General features: G+C 42.1%; 2 protein-coding genes across 2 annotated transcripts; both read right to left on the minus strand.

Moving 5' to 3' along the window:
• Positions 1–280: 280 nt before the first annotated feature.
• Positions 281–3530, minus strand: LOC147544103 (uncharacterized). Its single transcript, XM_086635618.1, has 2 exons — positions 3001–3530; positions 281–371 (listed from the first exon to the last, which is right to left on the minus strand). The coding sequence occupies exons 1-2, from the start codon at positions 3528–3530 to the stop codon at positions 281–283; spliced, it is 621 nt and encodes a 206-aa protein (XP_086491744.1).
• Positions 3531–8836: 5306 nt separating this feature from the next.
• LOC147544104 (uncharacterized) lies at positions 8837–9526 on the minus strand. The gene has a single exon (XM_086635620.1). It carries the CDS (start codon positions 9524–9526, stop codon positions 8837–8839), a length of 690 nt encoding a protein of 229 aa, XP_086491746.1.
• Positions 9527–24619: the final 15093 nt, after the last annotated feature.

Genomic DNA, 24619 nt, shown 5'->3' on the forward strand with positions numbered 1-24619 from the left:
TTGTGGAGGCCATTCAGAATTTCTTCAGCTCTGGAAAACTTCTCAAAGAGGTAAATTCTACTTTCGTGACTCTTATTCCTAAGATCGATAATGCTTCTTCAGTTTCAGACTTTAGACCTATATCTTGTTGTAATGTGTTGTATAAATGCATTACCAAGATACTGACTATTAGACTGAAAGGAGTAATTTATTCGATGATTAGTCCGAACCAGTCAGCCTTTATCTCTGGCCGTACCATTCAGGACAATATCATGCTAGTCCATGAAATTGTCCGGAACTATCATCGACCTGATGGTCCAGCTCGGTGTACGGTCAAGATTGACCTTAAGAAGGCGTATGATACAGTCTGTTGGTCTTCACTATTCTCAGTCCTTGGAAAGTTCCATTTTCCAAGGATATTTATAGAATGGATACGGGCTTGTGTCACTACGTCTAAGTTCTCTATTTTGGTCAATGGTGAAGCCCATGGTTATTTTGATGGGAAACGGGGTTTACGGCAAGGCTGTCCGATATCTCCATATCTGTTTGTTTTAATGATGGAGGTATTTGCGGTTCTGATTGATCGAGAGGAAAGGGCAGGTCGGTTTTTGCTACACCCTAAGTGTCTAGTCCCGAAGGTTACTCACCTCTGTTTTGCAGACGATCTCATGGTCTTTTTTCGAGGAGACATGGGTTCGGCCCAATCCCTAAAAGGTGTGCTAACTGGCTTTCATCGGGCGACGGGGTTGCAGGCCAACGTGCTTAAGAGTACTATCTTCTTTGTTGGTCTTTCGGCTCAAGGTCAGAGTGATATCACCACCATCCTGGAATTCGGTACTGGTTCTCTGCCTATTCAATACTTGGGACTACCCCTCATATCATCTCGTCTTACCTATAGTCATTGCATACCGCTGATAGATAAAATCAAGGGACGAATCCAATCTTGGAAGAGTCGCTTTTTATCGTTTGCGGGGCGGGGCGTGTTCTTCTCATTAAGGTGGTTTTGAACAGTATGTTACTATATTGGGCAGTGGTGTTTGTTATTCCCAAAAGGGTCATGAACGACATCAATTCCATCTTTAGTAAGTTCTTTTGGTCAGGTGCTGATATGGGGTGTAAGAGAGCTCCTATTGGCTGGGAAAGCCTTTGTTACCCGACTGATGAAGGGGGCCTTGGATTTCGTAATATCGAGGTGTTGTTTGAGGCGTCTAACCTTCGCCATATATGGGATCTGGTTAGTGGTAAGAAGACTTTGTGGGCTGATTGGGTGAGAAATAATCTCATCAAAGATCAATACTTCTGGACTTTATCGGCTTCGAGTAGAAGTTCTTGGTGTTGGCGTCGGATTCTAGCCAGCAGACCGATGGCCCTTCGACTCATTTGCACTTCTTTGGGAGATGGTCATGATACCAAATTCTGGACTGATGTATGGCATCCTCGTGGTCTTCTGTTTGATGCTTTTGAGGAGACACATAGATACGACTCTTACCTTCATTTAGATGCCCGGGTTTCTCAGTTTATTGGGCTTTCAGGCTGGGTTTTCCCTATACATGTGGCAGCTATGTTAGGGAATATTGAGGTCGAGGCTAGAGAGGTGGTGGTAGATAGTACTCTTAGAGATGAGGTGATCTGGACGCCTAGCCAGAATGGAGAGTTTACTCTCAAAGAGACGTATGAAGCTATTCGACCTAGGGGAACTCGATTGAGCTGGATTTCATTAGTATGGTCACCGGGTGGTATACCAAAACATTGCTTCATCACGTGGCTTGCCTTCCGACAACGCCTCAAAACCAGATCGCTCCTGGCTAGTTGGGGTATGGCTATAGACACTTCTTGTGTATTCTGTGGGGGAGACGAAGAAACGGTTTTCCACTTATTCTTTGGTTGTCCGGTTACAAAGATTATATGGGAATCGTTATTACTCAAGATGGGATATCAGAGAGTAAGTGCTGCAGATTGGGAAGGGGAGCTACAGTGGTGTATTAATCACTTTGGTGGGATTTCTATTGCTGCCCGAGTGGGCCTTATGCTTCTAAATGCCTATGTTTATCATATTTGGAAGGAGCGGAATAATAGGGTATTTAGAAGTAATGTCATGTCACCGGAGCTGATTATCCACACTATTTGTGATGAAGTGAGGATCAAGCTGAATACTGTTACCAAACGGTTTGAAGATACGGAGGAGAATCAGAGAACCATCGAGCGCTGGAATCTTACTCTCTCTCTCCAGAAGCCGGTTTACACTTTATGCAAATGGACTCGGCCGATGGCTGGGAGATATATGATTAATACAGATGGTGCACTTAATGAGGTGGATGCTGGGTATGGAGCTATTATTCGAGACTCGGAGGGGACTGTTGTGAGAGCAGCTACAGGTCAGGTTGATGGACAGACTATTTTCATACACGAGCTACAGGGTGTTGAGTTGGGATTGGAGTTAGCACTTAGTGTCGGATTGCAGGAAGTTGAACTTGGTCTTGACTTGATGAATATCAAGTTACTTATTGCAAAACCACATCAGAAATTACCATGGAGGGCGAGGCGTTTGTGGAGGAGGGTTCAAAGGCTCCGGAGTCAATTTCGGAGTTTTCGTGTCTTTCATGTCTATAGAGAAGCCAATCAGGCTGTAGATTTCCTGTCGAAGATGAAGCTTGGACCGGGGGTGACTCACTTGAATATTAGTCAACTTCCAGGGAATTAGTCAATATCGTTAATGCGGACTCTAGAGGTACAGTGAGAATGAGGAAAGGGTGGGGCTAATGAGATGATGTAGTTTGACTTCCTTGCTGTTTTTTTGATTTTTTTTTGATTTCTTATTTCTTTGTACTCGTTTCGGGCTTCTCCCGCTGATCAAAATAAAAAAAAACTCTATCCAACTTAGCCCAAATGGTCAACATCCCTTGGTTGGAGTGGTAAGAGATATAATCTTCCACCTTAGAGGTCAAAGGTTCGAGACACGCTGAACACTTCAAAAAAAAAAACTTAGCCCAAATGGGCTCCTCCCCCTCCCGACCATTGTACCAAGTATAAAAAGCCCCAACAAAAGAGCAGTCAAAGAGCCCAGCATCCTGAAAACAGTCCCTCATGTCCTCCCACTGAGAAACCCTCACAGCCTTCCCTCCCATCTTCTCCTCACTCTTCAAGATGGAATTAAAATCACCCAGGAACATCCAAGGAGCCTCAAAAGACTCACTTAGATCCTTAATTTCCTTCCACAAACTCTGCCTAAGCCCTGTAGAATTCCTACCATAAACCACAACCAATAAGCACTCTGTACCATCCATAAAAGAAACATGAACAGCAAGAATTTGATCTGATTTAAACAACAACTGAACATCCATCACCCTAGGATCCCAGCCCACCCAAATTCTCCCACCTTCATCCTCCTCATAGTTATCCAAAAAGGACCATACCTTCACTTTATTCATAGCCTGAACTCTTGTTTCAACCAATCCCAACAAACCTAGCTGTTTAGAACTAATGAGATCTCTAACATCTCTTATTCTTGGAGGATTATTCAATCCCCTAACATTCCAACTGCCCAGATTCATTTTGAAACTCTAACAGGTCCCCTCCCCTTCAAACTAGCCACAGAACCTCTACCAGCTCCTCCATGGGTAAACATAGCCACCTTATTAGCTACCCCAACCAGCTCTTCCCTATCACCAGGAATCTGCTCACCTCTACTAACCACACCAGGAATATAATCAGCACCCTTAGACAAATCCTCCTCTGTGTGATTATCAATTATACACCTCACTATCCTCAAGGGAAGCCACAACAGTAAGCTCCTTTGATATACCAAACTTCTTATTCCTTTTATTAGTTACCACATACCAACCCACATTGTCTTCCATCATCTCATCCAGAGAACCAAAGCATGAATGTACTAAAGGATCGTTCTTACTCTTTGCCACATCAGTCATACTAGATGACTGAGGATGATCTTGAGTAGCTAACTCACTTTTTGCAGGAGGCAATCTAGAAGAATTACCAACCTGAGCACAAGTGGGTGCAGTAGAGGAAGGATGACCTACAATAGCTGGACCAGGCTTAGCAAACTTATCAGTATTCATCTGATTCCTAACCACCCACTCCTTAGTCGTTTCTGGCCTACCCACACCACTAGGTCCAGTATGCTGCTGCTCTTCCTTCTGCCCACTCTTTGGGGCATTCTGTCGAACACTTAACCTGCATCTTCCCACAGAGTGTCCAAAATATCCACAGTTAGAACACTTTAATGGCTTCCATGCATACTCCACCTTAACCTCAATCCTCCTCACTCCATGCACCATAAGGGGAATAATCCGAGGAAACATACACTCCTTCCCAACCTCTACCAACACCCTTGCAAAGGACATGCGAGTTTTACTCTCTGTTGGACCATCCAACATTAAAGGGGTACCAATATTGCTAGCTATTCGAGCTAATCCTCTTCGAGTCCAAAGAAAACCTGGAACATTACTCAGACATACCCAGACAAGCAATGAGTTTATCTCCTCAATCTCCTCTTCAATAAACAACCTCCAAGGACGAACCACAACCTAAGGGTTAGCTATATAGATCGGCTCCATCTCCAACAGTCGACTTCTATCTTCTTCCAGATCAAATCTAACAATAAAGGCAGATTCACCTTGAGACGTAATATGCATCTCACCCTTAGGTTTCCATAATCTTCTCAAGGTATTACGAACCAAAATAAAATTTAATCTCTTCCCTATAAACAATCCTACCAACCAGTTCTCACATTTTCTAATATCCTCTGCAAATTCATCAGTAGAAATAGCCTGAATTCGCTAATTATTCACCACCTCGTGAGGAAAAAACTCCATCTTCTCACGTACAACTTCCTCATTCCTCTGGAATAATGAAGCCCAATTAGAGCAGAAATTGGAACTACCACCTACTCTAGAAAAACCCGATCCCTTCTCACCATCACTTCCCTGTTTCAAAGGTAGCTCAGTTCCATAAAAACTCGAGCCTCCCTCACCAGGAGGAGGAAGAAGAGTCTTTATCTCCTTCTCAGCCAACATTCCTACAAAATAGGAGGTGCCGGCATGAAGGAGACAATCGACACAATTACCAAGACCAGAAAATAGCCGGAAAATAAGAAACAATCCGAGAAGGAAAGAAAGAGGCGGCGCCGCTGAAACCAAAAAATCGCCCACCCTAGAGTTTCTCTCTCCTCTATTTGTTGCCTTCCTGGAATCTGTCTCATTAGTACAACTTCCACTATCAATGATCAAACTGCAGACTTTTACTTTGATTGTGCACCAGCTCTGCAAAATGCAACACCCTTCGAATCACCAACAATTCTCCTCGATCAGGTTGCTCAATGACTTCATCATCTTCCTCATGAACTTTCTGATCAACGGCTTCTAAATCATGAGGATCCTGTTTTAGTTCCTCTTCAATCTCCTCAATCTCTTGAATAGTCATAAATCTTCGATTAGGACATTCAGCCTGGAAATGCCCAAATCCTTGACATTTAAAGCACTTCTTCTTCAAATTCACATCCGTAGGCTTTGATGAATTCTGAATTTCTGTCTTTTTGCTGCTGCTACTAACATCACTCTTCACAACTCCTTTTGGAATCAAAGAAGAAACTTGATTGTAGGGTCTGTTATATGGCTTCTTGCTTGTTTTGATCTGCTTCTCCACCTTGATAGCAAGCTTCTTTACGTCATCAAGAGTCCAGAAAGGCTGCAGCTCTACTTTGGTTGAAATTTCATCATTCAAACCATGTACAAAGCGTACAATAGTCCTTTTTTGTGGTTCTTGAACATCACACCGTAATTGCAGAAGATCAAACTCCCTTGTATATTCTTCTACAGACCTCTTCTCTTGTTGCAAGTGTGTAAGCTTTAGGTAGAAATCTTGCTTGTAATCATCGGGTAAAAATCTCATCTTCATAAGTCGTTTTAGCTTCTCCCAAGACCTAATTCTGGTCTTCCTTCTCTTAAACGCTGCGACTCAAAAGTATCCCACCAAAGGCTAGCATAACCCTTTAGCCTTAAGGTTGCTATTTTATACTTTTTCTCATCATCATAAATATTATATTCAAATGCACAGTCCAATGATCTTAACCAATCTAGATAGTCATCTGGATTTAGATTACCTTCAAAATCAGGAAAATCAACTTTGAATTCTTCTTGCCGAGTGTGTTGTTGATGTGGTCGAGTATCTCTTCTTCTCCCACGTCCAGAACTAACACTATGATCATCATTAGAACTAAGAGAAACACGTCCGTCTTCATCAGAAGATGAATGGTTATCTCCAACTCTTTGTCTTCTTGGCTGTGCTTGCACATTCATGCCATTAAATGCCTGAACCATTTGTTGCATTTGCTGCCTCATTTCCTCCATTTCTCTACCAATACGCTCAGCGTATCCTTGGTCGAGAGTCAATCCTCTTGGAAATTCCATATTATCAAAACAGGGGATTTATAACTTCACTTGATACCACTTGAATTATAAGCTTCTGAATTATAATTTCACTCCACCAACCTGAATTAGAACTCTGATACCACTTGATGCGTTTTCCCGGAAGCGTGAGTACGAACTGAAAGGGGAGTATCGTAACAGAGTAACTAGGAAGATCCGGATCACCACACTTTGATAAAGTTGCCACCACAAAGTGATAAAGAAGCCGGTTGAGCTAACACCACACCTGGATAAAGTTTTTTTATTTGAAATGTTCAACGGGTTATAGGGCCGGACCCTTTACATCAAATAAGACTTATTTTGTTAAAACTAATAAATACAATAAAAATAACTACAGAGTAACGTTTTAAAAATTAACCTAAGTATACCGAACCCTAATTACACCTCTTTTATCATCTCGTAGTATATTCTGTAGATCTACTGGTATTTCATTGGGTAACATTTCCATGTAGCCTGTTTGAGGACGTAACTTGGATAAAAAATCTGCGGCCTGGTTGATCTCTCGAAAAACATGTATAATCGAACATTCCTCAAACCTCGTCCAAAGTGATCGAATTTCCCGAACCAATCGTGTGACCTGCCAAGGAGAGTTACCTTTGGTTTGGGTCAAGATAGAGACAGTTTGAGAGGAGTCTGTAGCTATCTTTATTCGTTGCTTATTAAATTTGATAGCCAGCCGTAGCCCCATAAGTACCCCCTGCAATTCATGCTTGATAACGGATTCACTTGGTACCATCGAGGCAGCTGCTATAACCAAATCTGCTTGGTCATCACGTAAAACTGCTCCAAACCCACCATAAGAATCGTCAAATGCCCCATCTGTGTTGATTAAGGTGACTCCCTCGTCTGGCCTATGCCATTTGCAAGTCCGGGGTGCCTTTAAAGACAGCGGTATGTTCAAATTCCACCGTTCTAGTAGTAGTTGGGCCTCCCTCGATGATGTGGGCTTCTTCCTCCATGACAGCACCTTTATTTTAATCTCACTTACCATTAACCTGAGGACATACTGCTGGGTTCGTGATTCTCCTCGAAACACCCTATTGTTTCGTTCGACCCACACATGATAGAAATAGGCCGTAAAAGCCATGCAACCCAATTGACTAAGTACTGAATTTTCTTTAAAAGCCTGTACACACCAGGTAACCTCCTCAGACCATACTCCCGTGTGATTGCCACTAAGACCCAGCAAAAGTAGTACATCAGGCCAAATGGAAATAGAATAGGGGCACTGGAAGAAAAGATGTTCGTCTGTTTCCTCCGCCGAATGACATAATGGGCAGAACGCATCAATTTGGAGCCCCCATGTTCGTAGCTTCATTTTGGTTTTTAAGCCACCACCAGATGATAAAGACGCTCGAAATCCACCACCAATGGCTCTTCCAAAACCAGAGGATAAAGGAGTTGATCTAAACAGATCCAAAGTCACAAAGACTCTTTAAATTTCCAATTCAATATTCTCTGATTTTTCCGTTCATAATATGCCTCGTTATATAGAGGAGAATACATTAAATGGGGAAATAAAAGCTAGTCTAAATGCATTGAAACTAGATACATTGGAAACATCTTAGTTTAAATGCATGAATATAGAAAGACTAGACTAAACTTTTTTTTTTGCATTAATCAGCAGGCTAAAAAGGGAGCCAAACCCAAAAACAAAACACAAACAAGCCACACCTAACATTAGCCTATACCAGTAGGGTTAAAACAAAAACCCCACCTCTCTAAAGAAACAAAAGAAATCAAAACAACCCTCATCAACAAACTAATGTTTATAAGACAAATACAAAGAATTGCACTCATTTTCTTCTAAAACGACTAACTCCTTGCCTGTCCTCATCAAGCAGCTGCAGCAAATCATGGTTAAACACAGAAGGGTCCAGCACCTCCTCTCCCACAACAGTACCATTCTTGGAAAGCCAATCAGCAACTTGATTGAGCTCTCTGAACACATGCTTAATGGAGCATCTCCCAAATTCAGCCATTAGTCTTTTAATTTTCCTGTACAAACCAGCAGCTTTCCAAGGGGGAACAAGCTCCACTGATCTAAGCAAGTCACAAGTAGACTTAGAATCAGTGGCAACAACCACATTAGCAAAGTTGCAGCTCCTTAGCCAATCGCAGCCCAGCTTCTATACCTTGAAGCTCATGATATAAAACAGAGGAAGGAGTAGAGACACCTCTAGCAGCAACAAGAGCCTACCCTTTATGATTCCTCAAGATGCAACCATAACCAGCCCTGGAAGGAGAGAAAGCACCGTTTGTGCTTATCAAGACAGCATTCTTCTCTGGACCCTGCCAAACACATTCAATAACACCAACTGTTACAAAGGAGAAGTCCAAATTCCATTCAGCTGCAATCTGCCTGCTCCTTGAATTGTCCAAAACTTTGACAGAAGTAGCCATCATCTTCATTTTCACATCAGAGATAATGAGGAAGAAAACCATTTCTCTACTATGGCAGCAACATTGTGAAGCCTCTTGTTCCTTTCCCACCAAATGTGGTAAAGGTAGCCATTAAAAGCAAGCCTTCCCAACAAATCAATCCCATCCTTCCCTTTAAACATCTTGGCAATCCAGTCCACCTCCCTCTCCCAATCATGACTAGACACCTTGACAATACCAAGCATATGGAGCAGCTTGTGCCAAATAAAAGAGGAGAAAGGGCACTGAAAAAAGAGATGAAATTCATCCTCACTAGCAGAACCACACAACTCACATAAGGGATCCACCTCAATGCCCCAAAATAACAATTTGCACTTGGTTTTCAAACCTCCTCTCAGAGCAACCCATGAGATAAAACTATGCCTAGGAATATTATGAGAGAACCACACCAACCTATGCCAAGAGAAAGTTGGACCAAATCTTCTAAGACCTTCATAGGTGCTTTTAAGAGTGAACTCGCCCTTCTCATTAGCTTTCCAAACCCTGAGATCTTCCATGCTGTCTTCAATGGGAACTTCCTCAATCCTTTCAACAATAGGGCCTAAATGACAAGCCAAGTACAAGGGGATATCCCACTGACCCTGCTTAATACAAGCACTAACAGTAGCCTTGGCATGCAGCACACTGTCAATTATCATACCAGAAGCTAATAATATGACCATTGCTCACCACATGAAAAGAAAATTGCAGCCCATAGCATCTATAATGATTGATGAAGTAAGAATAAAGGCAGCAGCTTGGGGGTACAGGTTAGAAGATAATGCCTCTAATCTTTTGTTTGCTGAGAAGTGGAGCTTGAATGTAGTCTTAAGTAAGCTTAAGTCCAGAGGTTACAAATGGGAAGGCCCTCCTCAAGGCTATGTACTGATTAGTACAGATGGTTCTCTGAATGCTAATTCAGCTGGATATGGGGTTTTGATTCCAAATGCTGCTGGTGAGGTTCTCTGCCTTGGTGCTGGTTCTGCCTTGGCCCAGTCCATTGATGTTCATGAGCTCCAAAGTGTTGAGTTTGGGTTGAGGTTGGCTCATTCCCACCATTATGACAATGTTGTGATTGCCACTGATTATATGATGGTGCAGCTATTGCTCTCTGATTCCATAGTTGCAGGATCCGACATGTGGTGCGTGAAGTAAATATGGCTGCGGGTTTCTTGGCTAACTTGAGGCCTGAGGGTGAAGTTGAGTTGGACCTGAGCCTTTTACCTACTGAGTTTGAGCGTATTGTAAATGATGATAAAGTAGGTCGAGTGAGATTGAGGAAATGTTGGTAGGCTTGTTTAGCTTCTTTGCTTTTTTATTGTAGTTTTGCTGGTAGTTTTTGCTTGTTTCCTTGTTCTGGGTCTGGGCCCTTTCCTCCCTGCTCATTAATGAAAAAAAAAGACTAGACTAAACTTAATGCTGAGTAATAAACGAAAATGACTCTTCAAGTCTTCGAGGATCTTCTTTAATGACCATAATTATCCATGTGATTGGTCCAACTTCAGTAAAGTAACGCTCGGACCCAGGTAGGAATATCGTCGTATCCCAGCGTAGCTTGTTCCAGACCTGCTTCATGATCCAGAGCTATTTGGGTCAGCTCGGGTTGATCTAGCTCCGGTGCTCCCGCATCACTTTTCCCCTCTGAGTTTTTTGTAGTCCCACAATAAAATCCATGCTCACATCATCCCAGGGTTGTATGGGAACAGGTAAAGGGGTGTACAGACCTAGTTGGAAATGACTCTTCATCTTTTGACACGTTGCACATCTTTCTATGATTGAATGAACATCCCTTATCATCTTGGGCCAAAAGAAATGTTCCTGAAGCATGTCCAATATTTTGTTAATCCCAAAATGACCAGAAAGACCTCCGCCATGTGCTTCACGAATCAGCAACTCCCGAACAAAACTCTTTGGCACGCAGAGCTGTTTTCCTTGAAAAAGAAATCCATCTTGCAAATGGTACTGATTTTGTAACTCCCTTTTTGCACTCATTATAGACTTCAGCAAAGTCTAAATCTTCATCATATAAAGTCTTCAACAAATTGAATCCCATAATTCGAGAATCCAGAATAGAGATTAAAGCATACCTCCTTGAGAGTGCATCAACAACAATATTCGTTGTTCCAGCCTTATACTTTGATACAAATGAGAAGGATTTAGAAATTCTACCCATTTAGCATGTCGGTTAGTCAACTTGTGCTTTGACAGAGTTTTTTAATCCTTTAGTTTCTGATCACTCTTCTTTTGTGCTTTCTTTATTTGAGGGGATGAATACAGGTCCTAGGCCTTTCAAATTCTTTAATGCTTGGACTCTGGATGATGAGTTTCTAAAGATTGTTAAAAAGGCTTGGGCATTGCGAGTATGTGGGAATCCTATGTTTGAAGTTGTGAGCAGGTTAAAGAATGTTAAGAAGGCTCTGGTGAAGTGGAAAAAAGCCAAATTTGCTGGTTTTGGTTCTTAGGTTGACCAAGCTAAGCAGGTTGTGGAGCTCCTTCAAACCAGACTGCAATTGGATCCTCTTGATGCAGCTACTAGGAGCCAGGAGAGGGTAGCTGTTGTTTCTTATACCAAACTTGCTACTATGGAGGAGTCAATGATTAGGCAGAAATCCAGGGTGCAGAAGATTGATTTGGGGGATCAGAATACTAGATTCTTTCGCAACTCAATGAAGGAGAGGAGATCTAGAAATAACATTCCATTCCTTTATAATAAAGAGGGTGTTAAACTGGTGCTTCCTCAGGATGTGGCTAATGAGTGTGTAGGATTCTACACAAGGCTATTTGGTACCTCTGTTTTAAATAGTAATGGTCTAACTTTGCTTGATTCCATTTCTTTTGACAGGCTAGTTACTTCTGAACAAGCTGCTGCTCTTACTGCTATGGTGACCAGAGATGAGGTGGTTTTTGCTCTCTCTACCATTGCTAGTGACAAAGCCCCTGGTCCTGATGGCTTTTCTGCCCATTTCTTCAAGGATTGTTGGAAAGTTATGGGAGATGATGTGGCTAATGCTATGGGTTCTTCAAGACTGGGAAGCTGCTTGGAGAGGTAAACTCTACCTTGGTTTCTTTGGTTCCTAAGACTCCTGGTGCCTCTAGAATGACTGACTTTAGACCCATTTCTTGTTGTAATGTCATTAACAAATGCATTACCAAGATCTTGACTCTTAGAATGAAGAATATTATAGGCCATTTTGTCAGCCCTTGCCAATCTGCTTTTATCTGTGGGAGAGCCATTCAAGATAATATCCTTTTGGCACATGAACTCACTAGAAATTATCATAGGACCAAGGGTCCTGCTAGGTGTGCAATCAAGATTGATTTGCAAAAGGCTTATGATACTATTGAGTGGTGTTCTCTTCTGAAAGTCATGGTAAAATTTGGATTTCCTGAGCAGTTTATTTAATGGGTTAATGTTTGCATATCTACTCCTAAATACTCTTTTATGATTAATGGTTGTTCTTATGGTTATATTAAGGGTCAGAGAGGTATTAGACAAGGTTGCCCTATGTCCCCTTACCTCTTTGTGTTGGTTATGGAGGTGTTTAATGTGCTCTTGGTCACTGAGGCTGCTGAGGGTAGATTTCTGCTCCATCCTAGATGTAAAGACCCTATGATCACCCACTTGAGATTTGCTGATGACCTTATGGTGTTTATGCAAGGAGATTTAGGCTCAGCTAGAGCTCTCTCTCATGTTTTGGACTTGTTTGCTGAGTGTACTGGGCTGAAGGTTAATAGGGCTAAAAGTTCTATGTTTTCAGCTGGTTTGACTGATGAGAGGATTCATGGGTTAAGGGACTGCCTTGGTTTTGTTTGTGCTTCCCTCCTTGTTAGATACTTGGGGGTACCTCTCATTTCTTCTAGACTTAGCTATAATGACTGTCAGCCTCTTATTGACAAAGTTTTGAGTAGAATTCAGTCATGGAAGATGAGGTTCTTATCTTATGCAGGGAGATTGACTCTTATTAGAGCTGTTCTCAATGGTATGGTTCTGTTCTGGTTCAGTGTCTTTGTTCTGCCTAAAAGGGTGATTAATGAACTAAATAGGATTTTTATGAGATTCTTGTGGGATGGGCCAGACATGTCTGCTAAGGGTGCTTCTGTCAGCTGGACCACTATTTGCCACTCATTTAAAGAAGGGTGTATTAACCTGAGAGACCTAGCAACTTTGAATATTGCCTGTACTTTGAGACATATTTGGGAGTTATTCATCTGAAACCCACTCTTTGGGTCCAATGGGTTCAAAAGTATATGATTAAGGATAAATGCTTTTGGTTTTTGTTTGTGAAGTGTGATGCTTCATGGTGTTGGCGCAGAATTTTGCATTATAGGCAACAAGTAATGAGATTCAGCTCTGTTCTGATTGGGAATGGCAATGACACTTGGTTTTGGAAGGATCCCTGGCACCCTATGGGCATTTTGCTTCCTTTCTTCTCTGAAAAGCTTAAATATGATAGTGTTCTGCATCTTAATGCTAAGATGAGTGACTGTATGGTTGATAGTAATTGGACTTTATCTTACCTACAGTTTATCTACTTGGGTCCTATTGCAAGCAATTTGCACAAGGTGGGTGTGGCTGAGGGCTATGAGGATTCTAGGATAGCTAATGATAAGGGTGTCTTCACCTTGAAAAGTACATATGAGGCATTGAGAGAGGTCTCTCCTTCTGTTTCTTGGTCTTCTCTTGTTTGGTTTAGTCATAATATTCCTAGACACAGCTTCATTACTTGGGTTGTTTTGCATAAAGCAGTGAAGACTAAATTGAAATTGTACAAATGGGGCCTCAATATTGATGTAACTTGTAGTCTCTGTTCCAAAGAGGATGAAGATGATACTCACTTATTCTTCACTTGCAGCTACTCTAAAGGTATTTGGAGGAAGTTACTCAAGATGTTGGTTCTTATTCAGGTGCCCTGTAATTCCTGGGACTCTATGATAGATTGGTGTGCCAGGATGTTCAGTGGCAGAGACAAGATTGCTATCCTTGGCAAATTGACATTTAATGCTTTCATCTATCATATTTGGTATGAGAGAAACAGAAGGGTTTTTTCTAGCACTTGTGTTCCTCAGGAGGGTCTGCAGGGGAGAATTATGGAGGAGGTTAGAATACAGATGACTTGTCTTAGTTGTAGCACTGTTAGTAGTCCTAGATTGGATGAAATTGCTGGGCATTGGAACCTCTATATGACTGTTATACCTCTTGAGCTCACTCCATGTTCTTGGATTGCTCCTAAGCATGGGTTTATCTTAATCAACACTGATGGATCTTACAGTGCTGACCAGGCTGGTTTTGGGGGATTTTGCAAGTGATATAATATGTGCTGTTCAGGCAGGGGCTACTCCTGTTAGTGTTATTCACCATGAGCTGCAGGCCATTGATGTAGGCCTGATTACTGCCTTGGCGTATGGGTTTGATATGGTGCAAGTGGCTACTGACTCTAAGTGTGCTTGTGACTTGGTTAATAAACCTGATGCAGATCCTCCTTGGCAGTCCTTGAAAGTTTGGAGAAGTATCAAATGCAACATGGCCAAGTTCAGTGTTTGTAGTATTGATCATGTCTTCAGAGAGGTTAATCAACTTGCTGATTTATTGTCTAAGGCTAGGACAATAGAGGGGATGGAGCAGCTTGCAGCAGGGGACCTGAGTGATGCTATGAAGGCTGTTGTTGCTGATGATAGATTAGGTCTTATTAGAATAAGGCAGAGATGATGAAGGTTTTTCTTTTGGTTGATGTTTTCTCCTTCTTGTACTTGTCTTTATGGTTGTAATTTGCTTATGGGACCATTTGTTTTTGTTGGGTTGTTGGGGCTTGTATGGGCTGGGTTTTTATTGTTGATGTATGTGTAGCCTCTCTGTTTTTGGTCTCAGGTTTTCCTTAAACCTGCTGATATATGCAAAAAAAAAAAAAAAAAAAAAACAAAGACATGATTCACAATGAATAAAGGTTCATGATCAAGAGCCTTCACCCTATCCTCATCAAGGGAAAATCGCATAAAGAATGCAGAATTACCTTGAAGAGTTAGCTTCATCTCACCTTTAGGCTTCCAAGCCTTAACAAGAGCATTAAGGACAACTGGATAAGAGAGACGAGTACCCACAAATGAACAAACAAGCCAGGACTCACAATCTCTTCTTTCCTCCTCAAAATCAGACACAGAGAAGTCAACCACTGTTTTACCCTCAAGAACAGTGTGAGTAGTATACACCAATGGAGTTCGAACAGTAGCCTTTTGACGCAGAAATAATGAAGCCCAGTCAGGCCGAGGAGGATAATCACCCCCAGCAGCTGACTGATCCGATCCCTTCTCACCAGTAGCACTCTGTTTTGGCAAAGAATCAGATCCAAACGAACCTGGTTCCTCGCCACCAGGTGAAGGGAGAGAGTATCGTCTCCCCCTTACCCGACATTTCTTTCAAAGAAGGTCGTGCCAAGAATCAGGGAGACAATCAGACACTATTTCCAAGACCAGTAATCACTGTAGCAAGTCTCTCCAACCAGAGATAATCCAAGAAGAAAGAAGAAGAAAACAAGAAAGAGGCGCCGCCACCAAACCCAAGAAAAATCGCCCACCCTAGAGTTTCTCTCTCTTCTTTCACAATTTGGTGGGGTCTAGTGTATTGCTTCTTGCTCGTCTTAATATGCTTCTCCACCTTGATAGCAAGCTTCTTTGCATCGTCAAGAGTCCAGAAAGGTTGCAGCTCCACCTTGGTTGAAATCTCATCATTCAAACCATGTACAAAGCGTACAATAGGCCTCTATTGGGGTTCTTGAATATCACAACGTAATTGCAGAAGATCAAACTCCCTTGTATACTCTTCTACTGTCTTCTTCTCCTACTGCAAGTGTGTAAGCTTTAGGTACAAATCTTGTTTGTAATCGTCGGGTAAAAATCTCCCCTTCATAAGTCGTTTTAGCTTCTCCCAAGACCTGATTCTAGTCTTGCCTTCTCTTAAACGTTGCGACTTAAGAGTATCCCACCAAAGGCTAGCTAGCGTTACCCTTCAACCTTAATGTTGCTATCTTATACTTTTTATCATCATCATAAATGTTTTTTTTTATTATGATAAGCGGGAGGAGCCCGAAACGAATACAATGAAATAAGAAATCAAAAAAACAGCAAAGAAGTCAAATTACATCATCTCATTAGCCCCACCCTTCCCTCATTCTCACTGTTCCTCTAGAGTCCGCATTAACGATATTGACTAATTCCACCGGAAGTTGACTAATATTCAAGTGAGTCACCCCCGGTTCGAGCTTCATCTTCGACAAGAAATCTGCAGCCTGATTGGCTTCTCTATAGACATGAAAAACTCGAAAACTCCGAAATTGACTCCGAAGCCTCTGAACTCTCTTCCACAGACGCCTCGCCCTCCATGGTAATTTTTGATGTGGTTTTGCAAGAAGTAACTTGATATTCATCGAGTCAAGACCAAGTTCAACTTCCTGCAATCCGGCAGTAAGTGCTAACTCCAATCCCAACTCAACACCTTGTAGCTCATGTATGAAAATAGTCTGTCCGTCAACCTGACCTGTGGCTGCTCTCACAACAGTCCCCTTCGTGTCTCGAATAATGGCTCCATACCCCGCATCCACCTCGTTCAACGCACCATCCGTATTAATCATATATCTCCCTGCCGTCGGCCGAGTCCATTTGCATGAAGTGTAAACCGGCTTTTGGAGAGAGATAGTAAGATTCCAGCGATCGATGGTTCTCCGATTCTCCTCCGTATCTTCAAACCGTTTGTAACGGTATTCAGCTTGATCCTCACTTCATCACAAATAGTGTGTATAATCAACCCCGATGACATGACATTACTTCTAAATACCCTATTATTCCGCTCCTTCCAAATATGATAAACATAGGCATTTAGAAGCAAACAACCCACTCGGGCAGCGATAGAAAGCCCACCAAAGTGATTAATACACCACTGTAGCTCCCCTTCCCAATCTGCAGCACATACTCTCTGAAATCCCATCTTGAGTAATAACGATTCCCATATAATCTTTGTAACTGAACACCCAAAGAATAGGTGGAAAACCGTTTCTTCATCTTCCCCACAGTATACACAAGTAGTGTCTATAGCCATACCCCAACTAGCCAGAAGCGATCTGGTTTTGAGGCGTTGTCGGAAGGCAAGCCACGTGATGAAGCAATGTTTGGGTACCACCCGGTGACCATACTAACCACCCGGTGACCATACTAATGAAGTCCAGCTCAATTGAGTTCCTCTAGGTCGAATAGCCTCATACGTCTCTTTGAGAGTAAACTCTCCATTCTGGCTAGGCGTCCAGATCACCTCATCTCTAAGAGTAATCTACCACCACCTCTCTAGCCTCGACCTCAATAGTCCCTAACATAGCTGCCACATGCGTAGAGAAAGCCTAGCCTGACTGCCCGATAAATTGAGAAACCCGGGCATCTAAATGAAGGTGAGAATCATATCTATGTGTCTCCTCAAAATCATCAAATAGAAGACCACGAGGATGCCATAAATCAGTCCAGAATTTGGTATCATGACCATCCCCCAAAGAAGTGCAAATGAGTCGATGAGTTGTCGGTCTGCTGGCTAGAATCCAACGCCGACACCAAGAACTTCTACTCGAAGCCGATAAAGTCCAGAAGTGTTGATCTTTGATGAGATTATGTCTCACCCAATCAGCCCACAAAGTCGTCTTACCACTAACTAGATCCTATATATGGCGAAGGTTAGACGCCTCAAGCAACACCTCGATATTACGAATTTCGTGGCCCCCTTCACCAGTTGGGTAACGAAGGCTTTCCCAGGCAATAGGAGCTCTATTACACCCCATATCAACACCTGACCAGAGGAACTTACTAAAGATGGAGTTGATGTCGTTCATAACCCTTTTGGGAATAACAAACACCGCTGCCCAATATAGTAACATGTTGTTCAAAACCACCTTAATGAGAAGAACACGCCCCGCAAACGATAAAAAACGACTCTTCCAAGATTGGATTCGTCCCTTGATTTTATCGATTAGCGGGATGTAATGACTATAGGTAAGACGAGACGATATAAGAGGTAATCCCAGGTATCGAATAGGCAGAAAACCAGTACCGAATTCCAGGATGGTGGTGATATCACTCTAACCTTGAGCCGAAAGACCAGCAAAGAAGATGGTACTCTTGAACACGTTGGCCTGCAACCCCGTCGCCCGATGGAAACAAGTTATCACACCTTTTAGAGATTGAGACGAACCCGTGTCTCCTCGAAAGAAGACCATGAGGTCGTCTGCAAAACAAAGGTGAGTAACCTTCGGGACTAGACACTGGGGGTGTAGCAGAAACCGACCTGCTATTTCCTCTCGATCAATAAGGATCGCGAAAACCTCCATCATTAAAACAAACAAATATGGAGATATCAGACAGCCTTGCCGTAAACCCCGTTTCCCATCAAAGTAACCATGGGCTTCACTGTTGACCAGAATAGAGAACTTAGACATAGTAACACAAACCCATATCCATTCTATAAATATGCTTGGAAAATGGAACTTACCAAGGACCGAGAATAGTGAAGACCAACGGACTGTGTCATTTTTTTAATTTGATATTTATCAGCGGGTTGATGGGACCCTACCCTTTAACAAAGAGGAACAAGGAAAAACTAACTAAAGCAATAAACTAAATCTTTACATTAAGGTGAAACATATAAAAATAAATAATAAAATAATTCCGGACCAGTAGGTCGATGGTAATTCCGGACAATCTCATGGGCCAGCATGATATTGTCTTGGATTGTACGTCCAGAGATAAAAGCTGACTGGTTTGGACTAATCATCGAATAAATGACTCCTTTCAGTCGAATAGTGAGTATCTTGGTAATGCATTTATACAGCACATTACAATAAGATATAGGTCTGAAGTCTGAAACTGAAGAAGCATTATCGATTTTAGGAATAAGAGTCACAAATGTAGAGTTTACCTCTTTGAGAAGTTTTCCAGAGCTGAAGAAGTTCTGAATAGTCTCCACAAAGTCATCTCCCATAATCGACCAACACGCCTTGAGAAAGTGGGAAGAGAACCCATCCGGCCCCGGCGATCGATCAGAACCAATAGTTTGCAAAGCAGTATATATTTCATCTCTGGTCACCCTCATAATAAGAAGAGCTCCTTCAGCTTCCGTCAGCGGGCGTGAAAACTCAACATTAGACATGTGATCTAATGCTTCATTATCCTCATCCTCTCGACCGAATAAGTCCCGATAGAAATCCACACACATATTAGCTATTTCCACTGGATCCTCAACCACCGAACCATCCTCTCTGGTGAGTCGAGTGATAGCGTTCCGAGACTTCCGCTCTTTAATAGAGTTGTGGAAATAAGCTGTATTGCTGTCATCGAGAGTGAGCCAGTCAACTTTAGCACGTTGTCGGAGCATTGTTGTTTCAGCCCGTACAACGTTACTATAGTTTTCATTAGCTACTCTCTCTTGCCTCCGTAAAACTGGATTTGCTGGATCTCCCTGCAATCGAACCTGCACTGAATGTAAAAAATTCCGGTTAATGGTTACCTGGTTCGTCACCCCATTGAACCGATCTTTCTTCCATTCATTTAACCGAGCCTTCAAAGCTTTGAGTTTTGTCACCATATGAAACATTGGATTACCCCGTACTGACACCTTCCATGAGGCAACATGATGTTATCCTGAATCCTCCTACCAGAAATGAAGGCTAATTGGTTCTCACTAACCAAAGAAAACACAACCATCTTTAATCTCTCTGTCAGGATCTTAGGAATGCATTTATAGACAACATTACAGCAAGAGATGGGCCTAAAATCCCCTAAACAAGAAGCATTAGGGACCTTAGGAACAAGAGAGACAAGAGTAGAGTTTACCTCCCTAAGCATCCTTCCCGACTTGAAAAAGTTTTGGACAGCTGCAACAAAATCATCCCCAACTATGCTCCAGCACCTCTTGAAAAAAAAAAGGAAAAGAAACCATCTGGGCCTGGAGCCTTCTCAGACCCTATAGTAGACAAGGCATGAATAATCTTATCTCTACTAACTGGTTGTATTAAAGAAGAGCAATCCTCATTACCTAGAGGGTGTTGAAACTGAAAGGAGTCTAACACATCATCTTCCTCGTCATTCACCTCTTCAGTCCCAAGTATTCTCTCATAGAACTTCACACACTCTTCAATAACCTGTTCCTGCTCCTCAACCATAACCTCATCTTCTCCCACCACCTGCCTAATAGAGTTCCTAGCCTTTCTCTCCTTAATAGTGTTATGGAAGAACTTATTATTGCCATCATCTAAAGTGAGCCACTTTACTCAGGCTTGCTGCCCTAACATAGATGTTTCAGCACAAACCTTATGGGTATAGCTCTCCACAGCCCTCCTTTCCACCTGCCTCATATCAGGATCAGTAGGATTCAACTTTAATTCTTCTTGAACCCTTTCCATCTTAACCTTAGCCTCCACCACCTGCTCAGCAAAATGATTAAATTTGCCTTTCTTCCACTTAGCAATACCCCCCTTCACAGCCTTCAGCTTAGACGCCAACCTATACATAACATTGCCTTCACTTGGTTCTTCCACACTCCATCCACCATCTCCAAAAAACCAGGTTCCTCCACCCAACAATTGAAAAATTTTAAGGGCCTCCTGCCCCTCACCACTATCATCTCAAGACTAGATATAACAGGAGAGTGATCAGAAGTTCTTGGAATGTCAAACACCACCTTTGAGCCAGGAAACAGCTCAATCCACTCAATATTAATGACCACTTTGTCTAACTTAGCCCAAATAGCCTTCTCCCCCTCCTGACCATTGAACCAAGTAACAGGAGCCCCAACAAAAGAGCAGTCAAACAACCCAGCATCCTGAAAACAGTCCATCATGTCCTCACACTGAAAAATCCTCACAGGCTTCCCTCCCATCTTCTCCTCACTCTTCAAGATGGAGTTAAAGTCTCCCAGAAACATCCAAGGAGCCTCATAGGATTCACTCAAGTCCCTCATGTCCTTCCATAAGGTCTTCCTTAATTCTCTAGAATTTCTACCATAAACCACAACCACTAAACATTCAGCACCATCCAAAAAAGTCACATGGACAACAAGAATTTGATTAGATGTAAACAACAATTGACCATCCAACAACCTAGGATCCCAACCCACCCAAATTCTCCCACCCTCATCATTCTCATAGTTATCTAAAAAAGACCAAAAAGGATTGATACTTCTCTACACCTTCACTTCATTCCTCTCTTGTACTCTAGTCTCAACCAGGCCCAACAAACCTAACTGCTTAGAACTAATGAGATCCTTAACATCTATTATTCTTGGGGGATTATTCAATCCCCTAACATTCCAACTACCCATATTCATGAGTTTAACACTCTAGAGGGGGCCTTCCCTCTCAAACCTCCCTTACAACCCCTTCCAGCTCCTCTCTGAGAAAATAAAGCCACCTTAGTAGCCACCCCATCCATATCCACTCAATCTCCTGCCATCACCTCATCCCTAACAGACTTTCCAGTGATTGTATCCTCAGTATATTCCATCCTAGCCTCCACCTTCATAGCACTACTAGACAACTCCTCTTTAGAGTGACTCTCAAACACACACTGTCCTCAAAAGAAGTTGCAGCAACCAGCCCCATAGAACTCCCAAACTTCTTAGTTCTCTCATTAGTAACAACAGACCAGCCCATATCATCCTCCATAACCTCATCAAGAGACCCAAGACCTGAAGACACAAAAGATCCCTTCTTGCTCTTTGCCAATTCAATCATATTAGATGACTGAGACTGGGCTCGAGCAGCTACCAAACTTTTTGCAGGAAGTAATTCAGAAGAAATACCATCCTGAGCACAAGTAGGAGCAGAAGAAGAAGGATACAGAATATTAGGATGCACAACTTCAGGATTAGCCCCCTTATTAACATTCAGATTAGTCCTAAGAACCCGTTCCTTGGTGGTCTCTGGCTTACCAATTGATCCTACACCATCGTGCTGCTTCTCATCCATCTTCCCACTCTTTGTGGCATTTTGTCGAACACTAGACCTGCATCTTCCAACTGAGTGTCCAAATGAGCCACACCCCGAACACTTCAATGGCTTCCAAGCATACTCCACCTTAACCTCTATCCTCCTCACACCATCCACTAACAAAGGAATAATCAGAGGGAATGAACACTCCTTTCCCACCTCTACTAAGACCCTTGCAAAAGACATTCGAGACTTACTCTCTGTTAGACCATCCAACATAATAGGAGTACCAATGTTACTGACTATTGGTGCTAGGCCTCTACTGTTCCATAAGAAACTAGGGACGTTACGCAAACATACCCAAACTGGAAGAGTTTTGATCTCCTCAATTTCCTCTTCAATGAACATCCTCCATGGACGAACCACAAATAATCTATGAGCTATATAGATCGGTTCCATTTCCAAAACTCTATTCCTATCCTCCTCAAGATCAAAACGAATAATGAATGCAGACTCACCTTGAGTAGTAATATGCATCTCTCCCTTCGGCCTCCATAACCTTCTCAGAGTAGTACGAACCAGTATAAAATCGAGTCTTCTTCCAAAAGCAAACCCACCAACCAACTCTCACAATCTCTAATATCCTCTGTAAAATCCTCAGTTGATATCACCTGAACTTTCTCATCATTCACTATCTCAGTTGGTACAAACTCTATTTTCTCTCTAACAACTCGCTCATTCTTCTGAGAAAGAGAAGCCCAATTAGAGCGAGAAGAGTTGCTACCACTCGGACCAGAAAAACCTGATCCCTTCTCACAGAAACCTTCTTGTTTCGAAGGTAGCTCAGTACGAATAGAACCAGAGCTTCCCTCACCAGGAGGAGGGAGAAGGGCTTTCATCTCCATATCCACCAACATCCTACAAAACAGTAGTTGCCGGCATGAAGGAGACAATCGGCACAGAAAACAAGAACAAAATTAAAAGAATCCGATCAGCAGCCACCGTTCCAAGTTAACCGGAAAATTTTATCCAAACCCTAGAAAATCGCGCCACCCAAGAGCTTCTCTCTCCTTGTTTTTTCTTTGTCTTTTTATCTTTAAGTGCAATTTGGTGCAGTTTCATATTCATTTTGGTGCAGTTTCGTGGTGCTGACATTCCGTTTCCAATCTGAGGGATCGAAATTGAGGTAAAAGCCTACAAAATCACATGTAATTGAGTTTTAGGACATATTAAACATATTGGATGACAAAACTCACAATTCATACGAAAAAGATTATGTCACAGTTTGGTGCAATTTTTTGTTGTTGGCGTTCCGTTTCCAATCTGAGGGGTCGAAATTGAGGTAAAACCCTACAAAATCATATGTAATGGAGTCTTAAGATATATGAAACATATTGGATGACAAAACTCACAATTCGTGCGAAAAATTTCGTGTCACAGTTTGGTGCAATTCCTTGGTGCTAGCATTCCTTTTCAATCTGAGGGATCAAAGTTGAGGTAAAAGCCTACAAAAAATCCAAAGTAATGGAGTTTTAGGACATATTAAACATATTGGATGACAAAACTCACAATTCGTGCGAAAAAAATCGTGTCACAGTTTGGTGTAATTTCTTGTTATTGGCGTTCCGTTTCCAATCTGAGGGGTCGAAATTGAGGTAAAACCCTACAAAATCATATGTAATGGAGTCTTAAGACATATGAAACATATTGGATGACAAAACTCACAATTCGTGCGAAAAAGTTCGTGTCACATTTTGGTGCAATTTCTTGTTGTTGGCGTCCCGTTTCCAATCTGAGGGGTCGAAATTGAGGTAAAACCCTATAAAATCATATGTAATGGAGTCTTAATACATATGAAACATATTGGATGACAAAACTCACAATTCGTGCGAAAAAGTTCGTGTCACAGTTTAGTGCAGTTTTTTTTTTTATAAAGATAAGCGGGAGAAGCCCGACCGAGTACAAAGAAATAGAAAATCAAAAAACAGCAAAGAAATCAAAATTACATCATTTTATCAGCCCCACCCTTTCCTCATTCTCACTGTCCCTCTAAAATCCGCATTAACAATATTAACTAATTCCGCCGGCAATTGACTAACATTCAAGTGAGTTACTCCCGGTCCTAGTTTCATCTTTGACAAGTAATCAGCAGCCTGGTTTGCTTCCCTATAGACATGAAAAACACAAAAACTCCGAAATTGGCTCTTAAGACTCTGAACTCTCTTCCATAAACGCCTACCCCTCCATGGTAATTTCTGATGTGGATTTGCAAGAAGTAACTTGATAATCAAGACCAAGTTCAACTTCCTGCAGCCCAGCACTAAATGCTAACTCCAACCCCAACTCAACACCCTGCAGCTCATGTATAAAGATAGTCTGTCCATCAACCTGTCCAGTGGCTGCTCTAACAACAATCCCCTCCGAATCTCGAATAATGGCTCCATACCCCACATCCACCTCGTTTAGAGCACCATCTGTATTAATCATATGTCTCCCTGTCATTGGCCGAGTCCATTTACATGAAGTATAGATCTGCTTTTGAAGAGAGATAGTAAGATTCTCCTCGGTATCTTCAAACCACTTGGTAACGGTATTCAGCTTGATCCGCACTTCATCACAAATAGTGTGGATAATCAGCGCCGGTGGCATGACATTGCTTCTAAATACCCTGTTATTCCGCTCCTTCCAAATATGACAGAAATAGGCATTTAAAAGCAAGCGACCCACTCGGGCAACAATAGTAACCCCGCCAAAGTGATTGAGACACCACTGTGACTCCTCTTCCCAGTCAACAACACATACTCTCTGAAATCCCATCTTGAGTAA

This window comes from Eschscholzia californica, unplaced genomic scaffold, assembly GCF_041429995.1.
Source record: "Eschscholzia californica isolate CP2 unplaced genomic scaffold, dmEscCali1.0.p SCAF_4, whole genome shotgun sequence".
Taxonomy (NCBI): domain Eukaryota; kingdom Viridiplantae; phylum Streptophyta; class Magnoliopsida; order Ranunculales; family Papaveraceae; genus Eschscholzia; species Eschscholzia californica.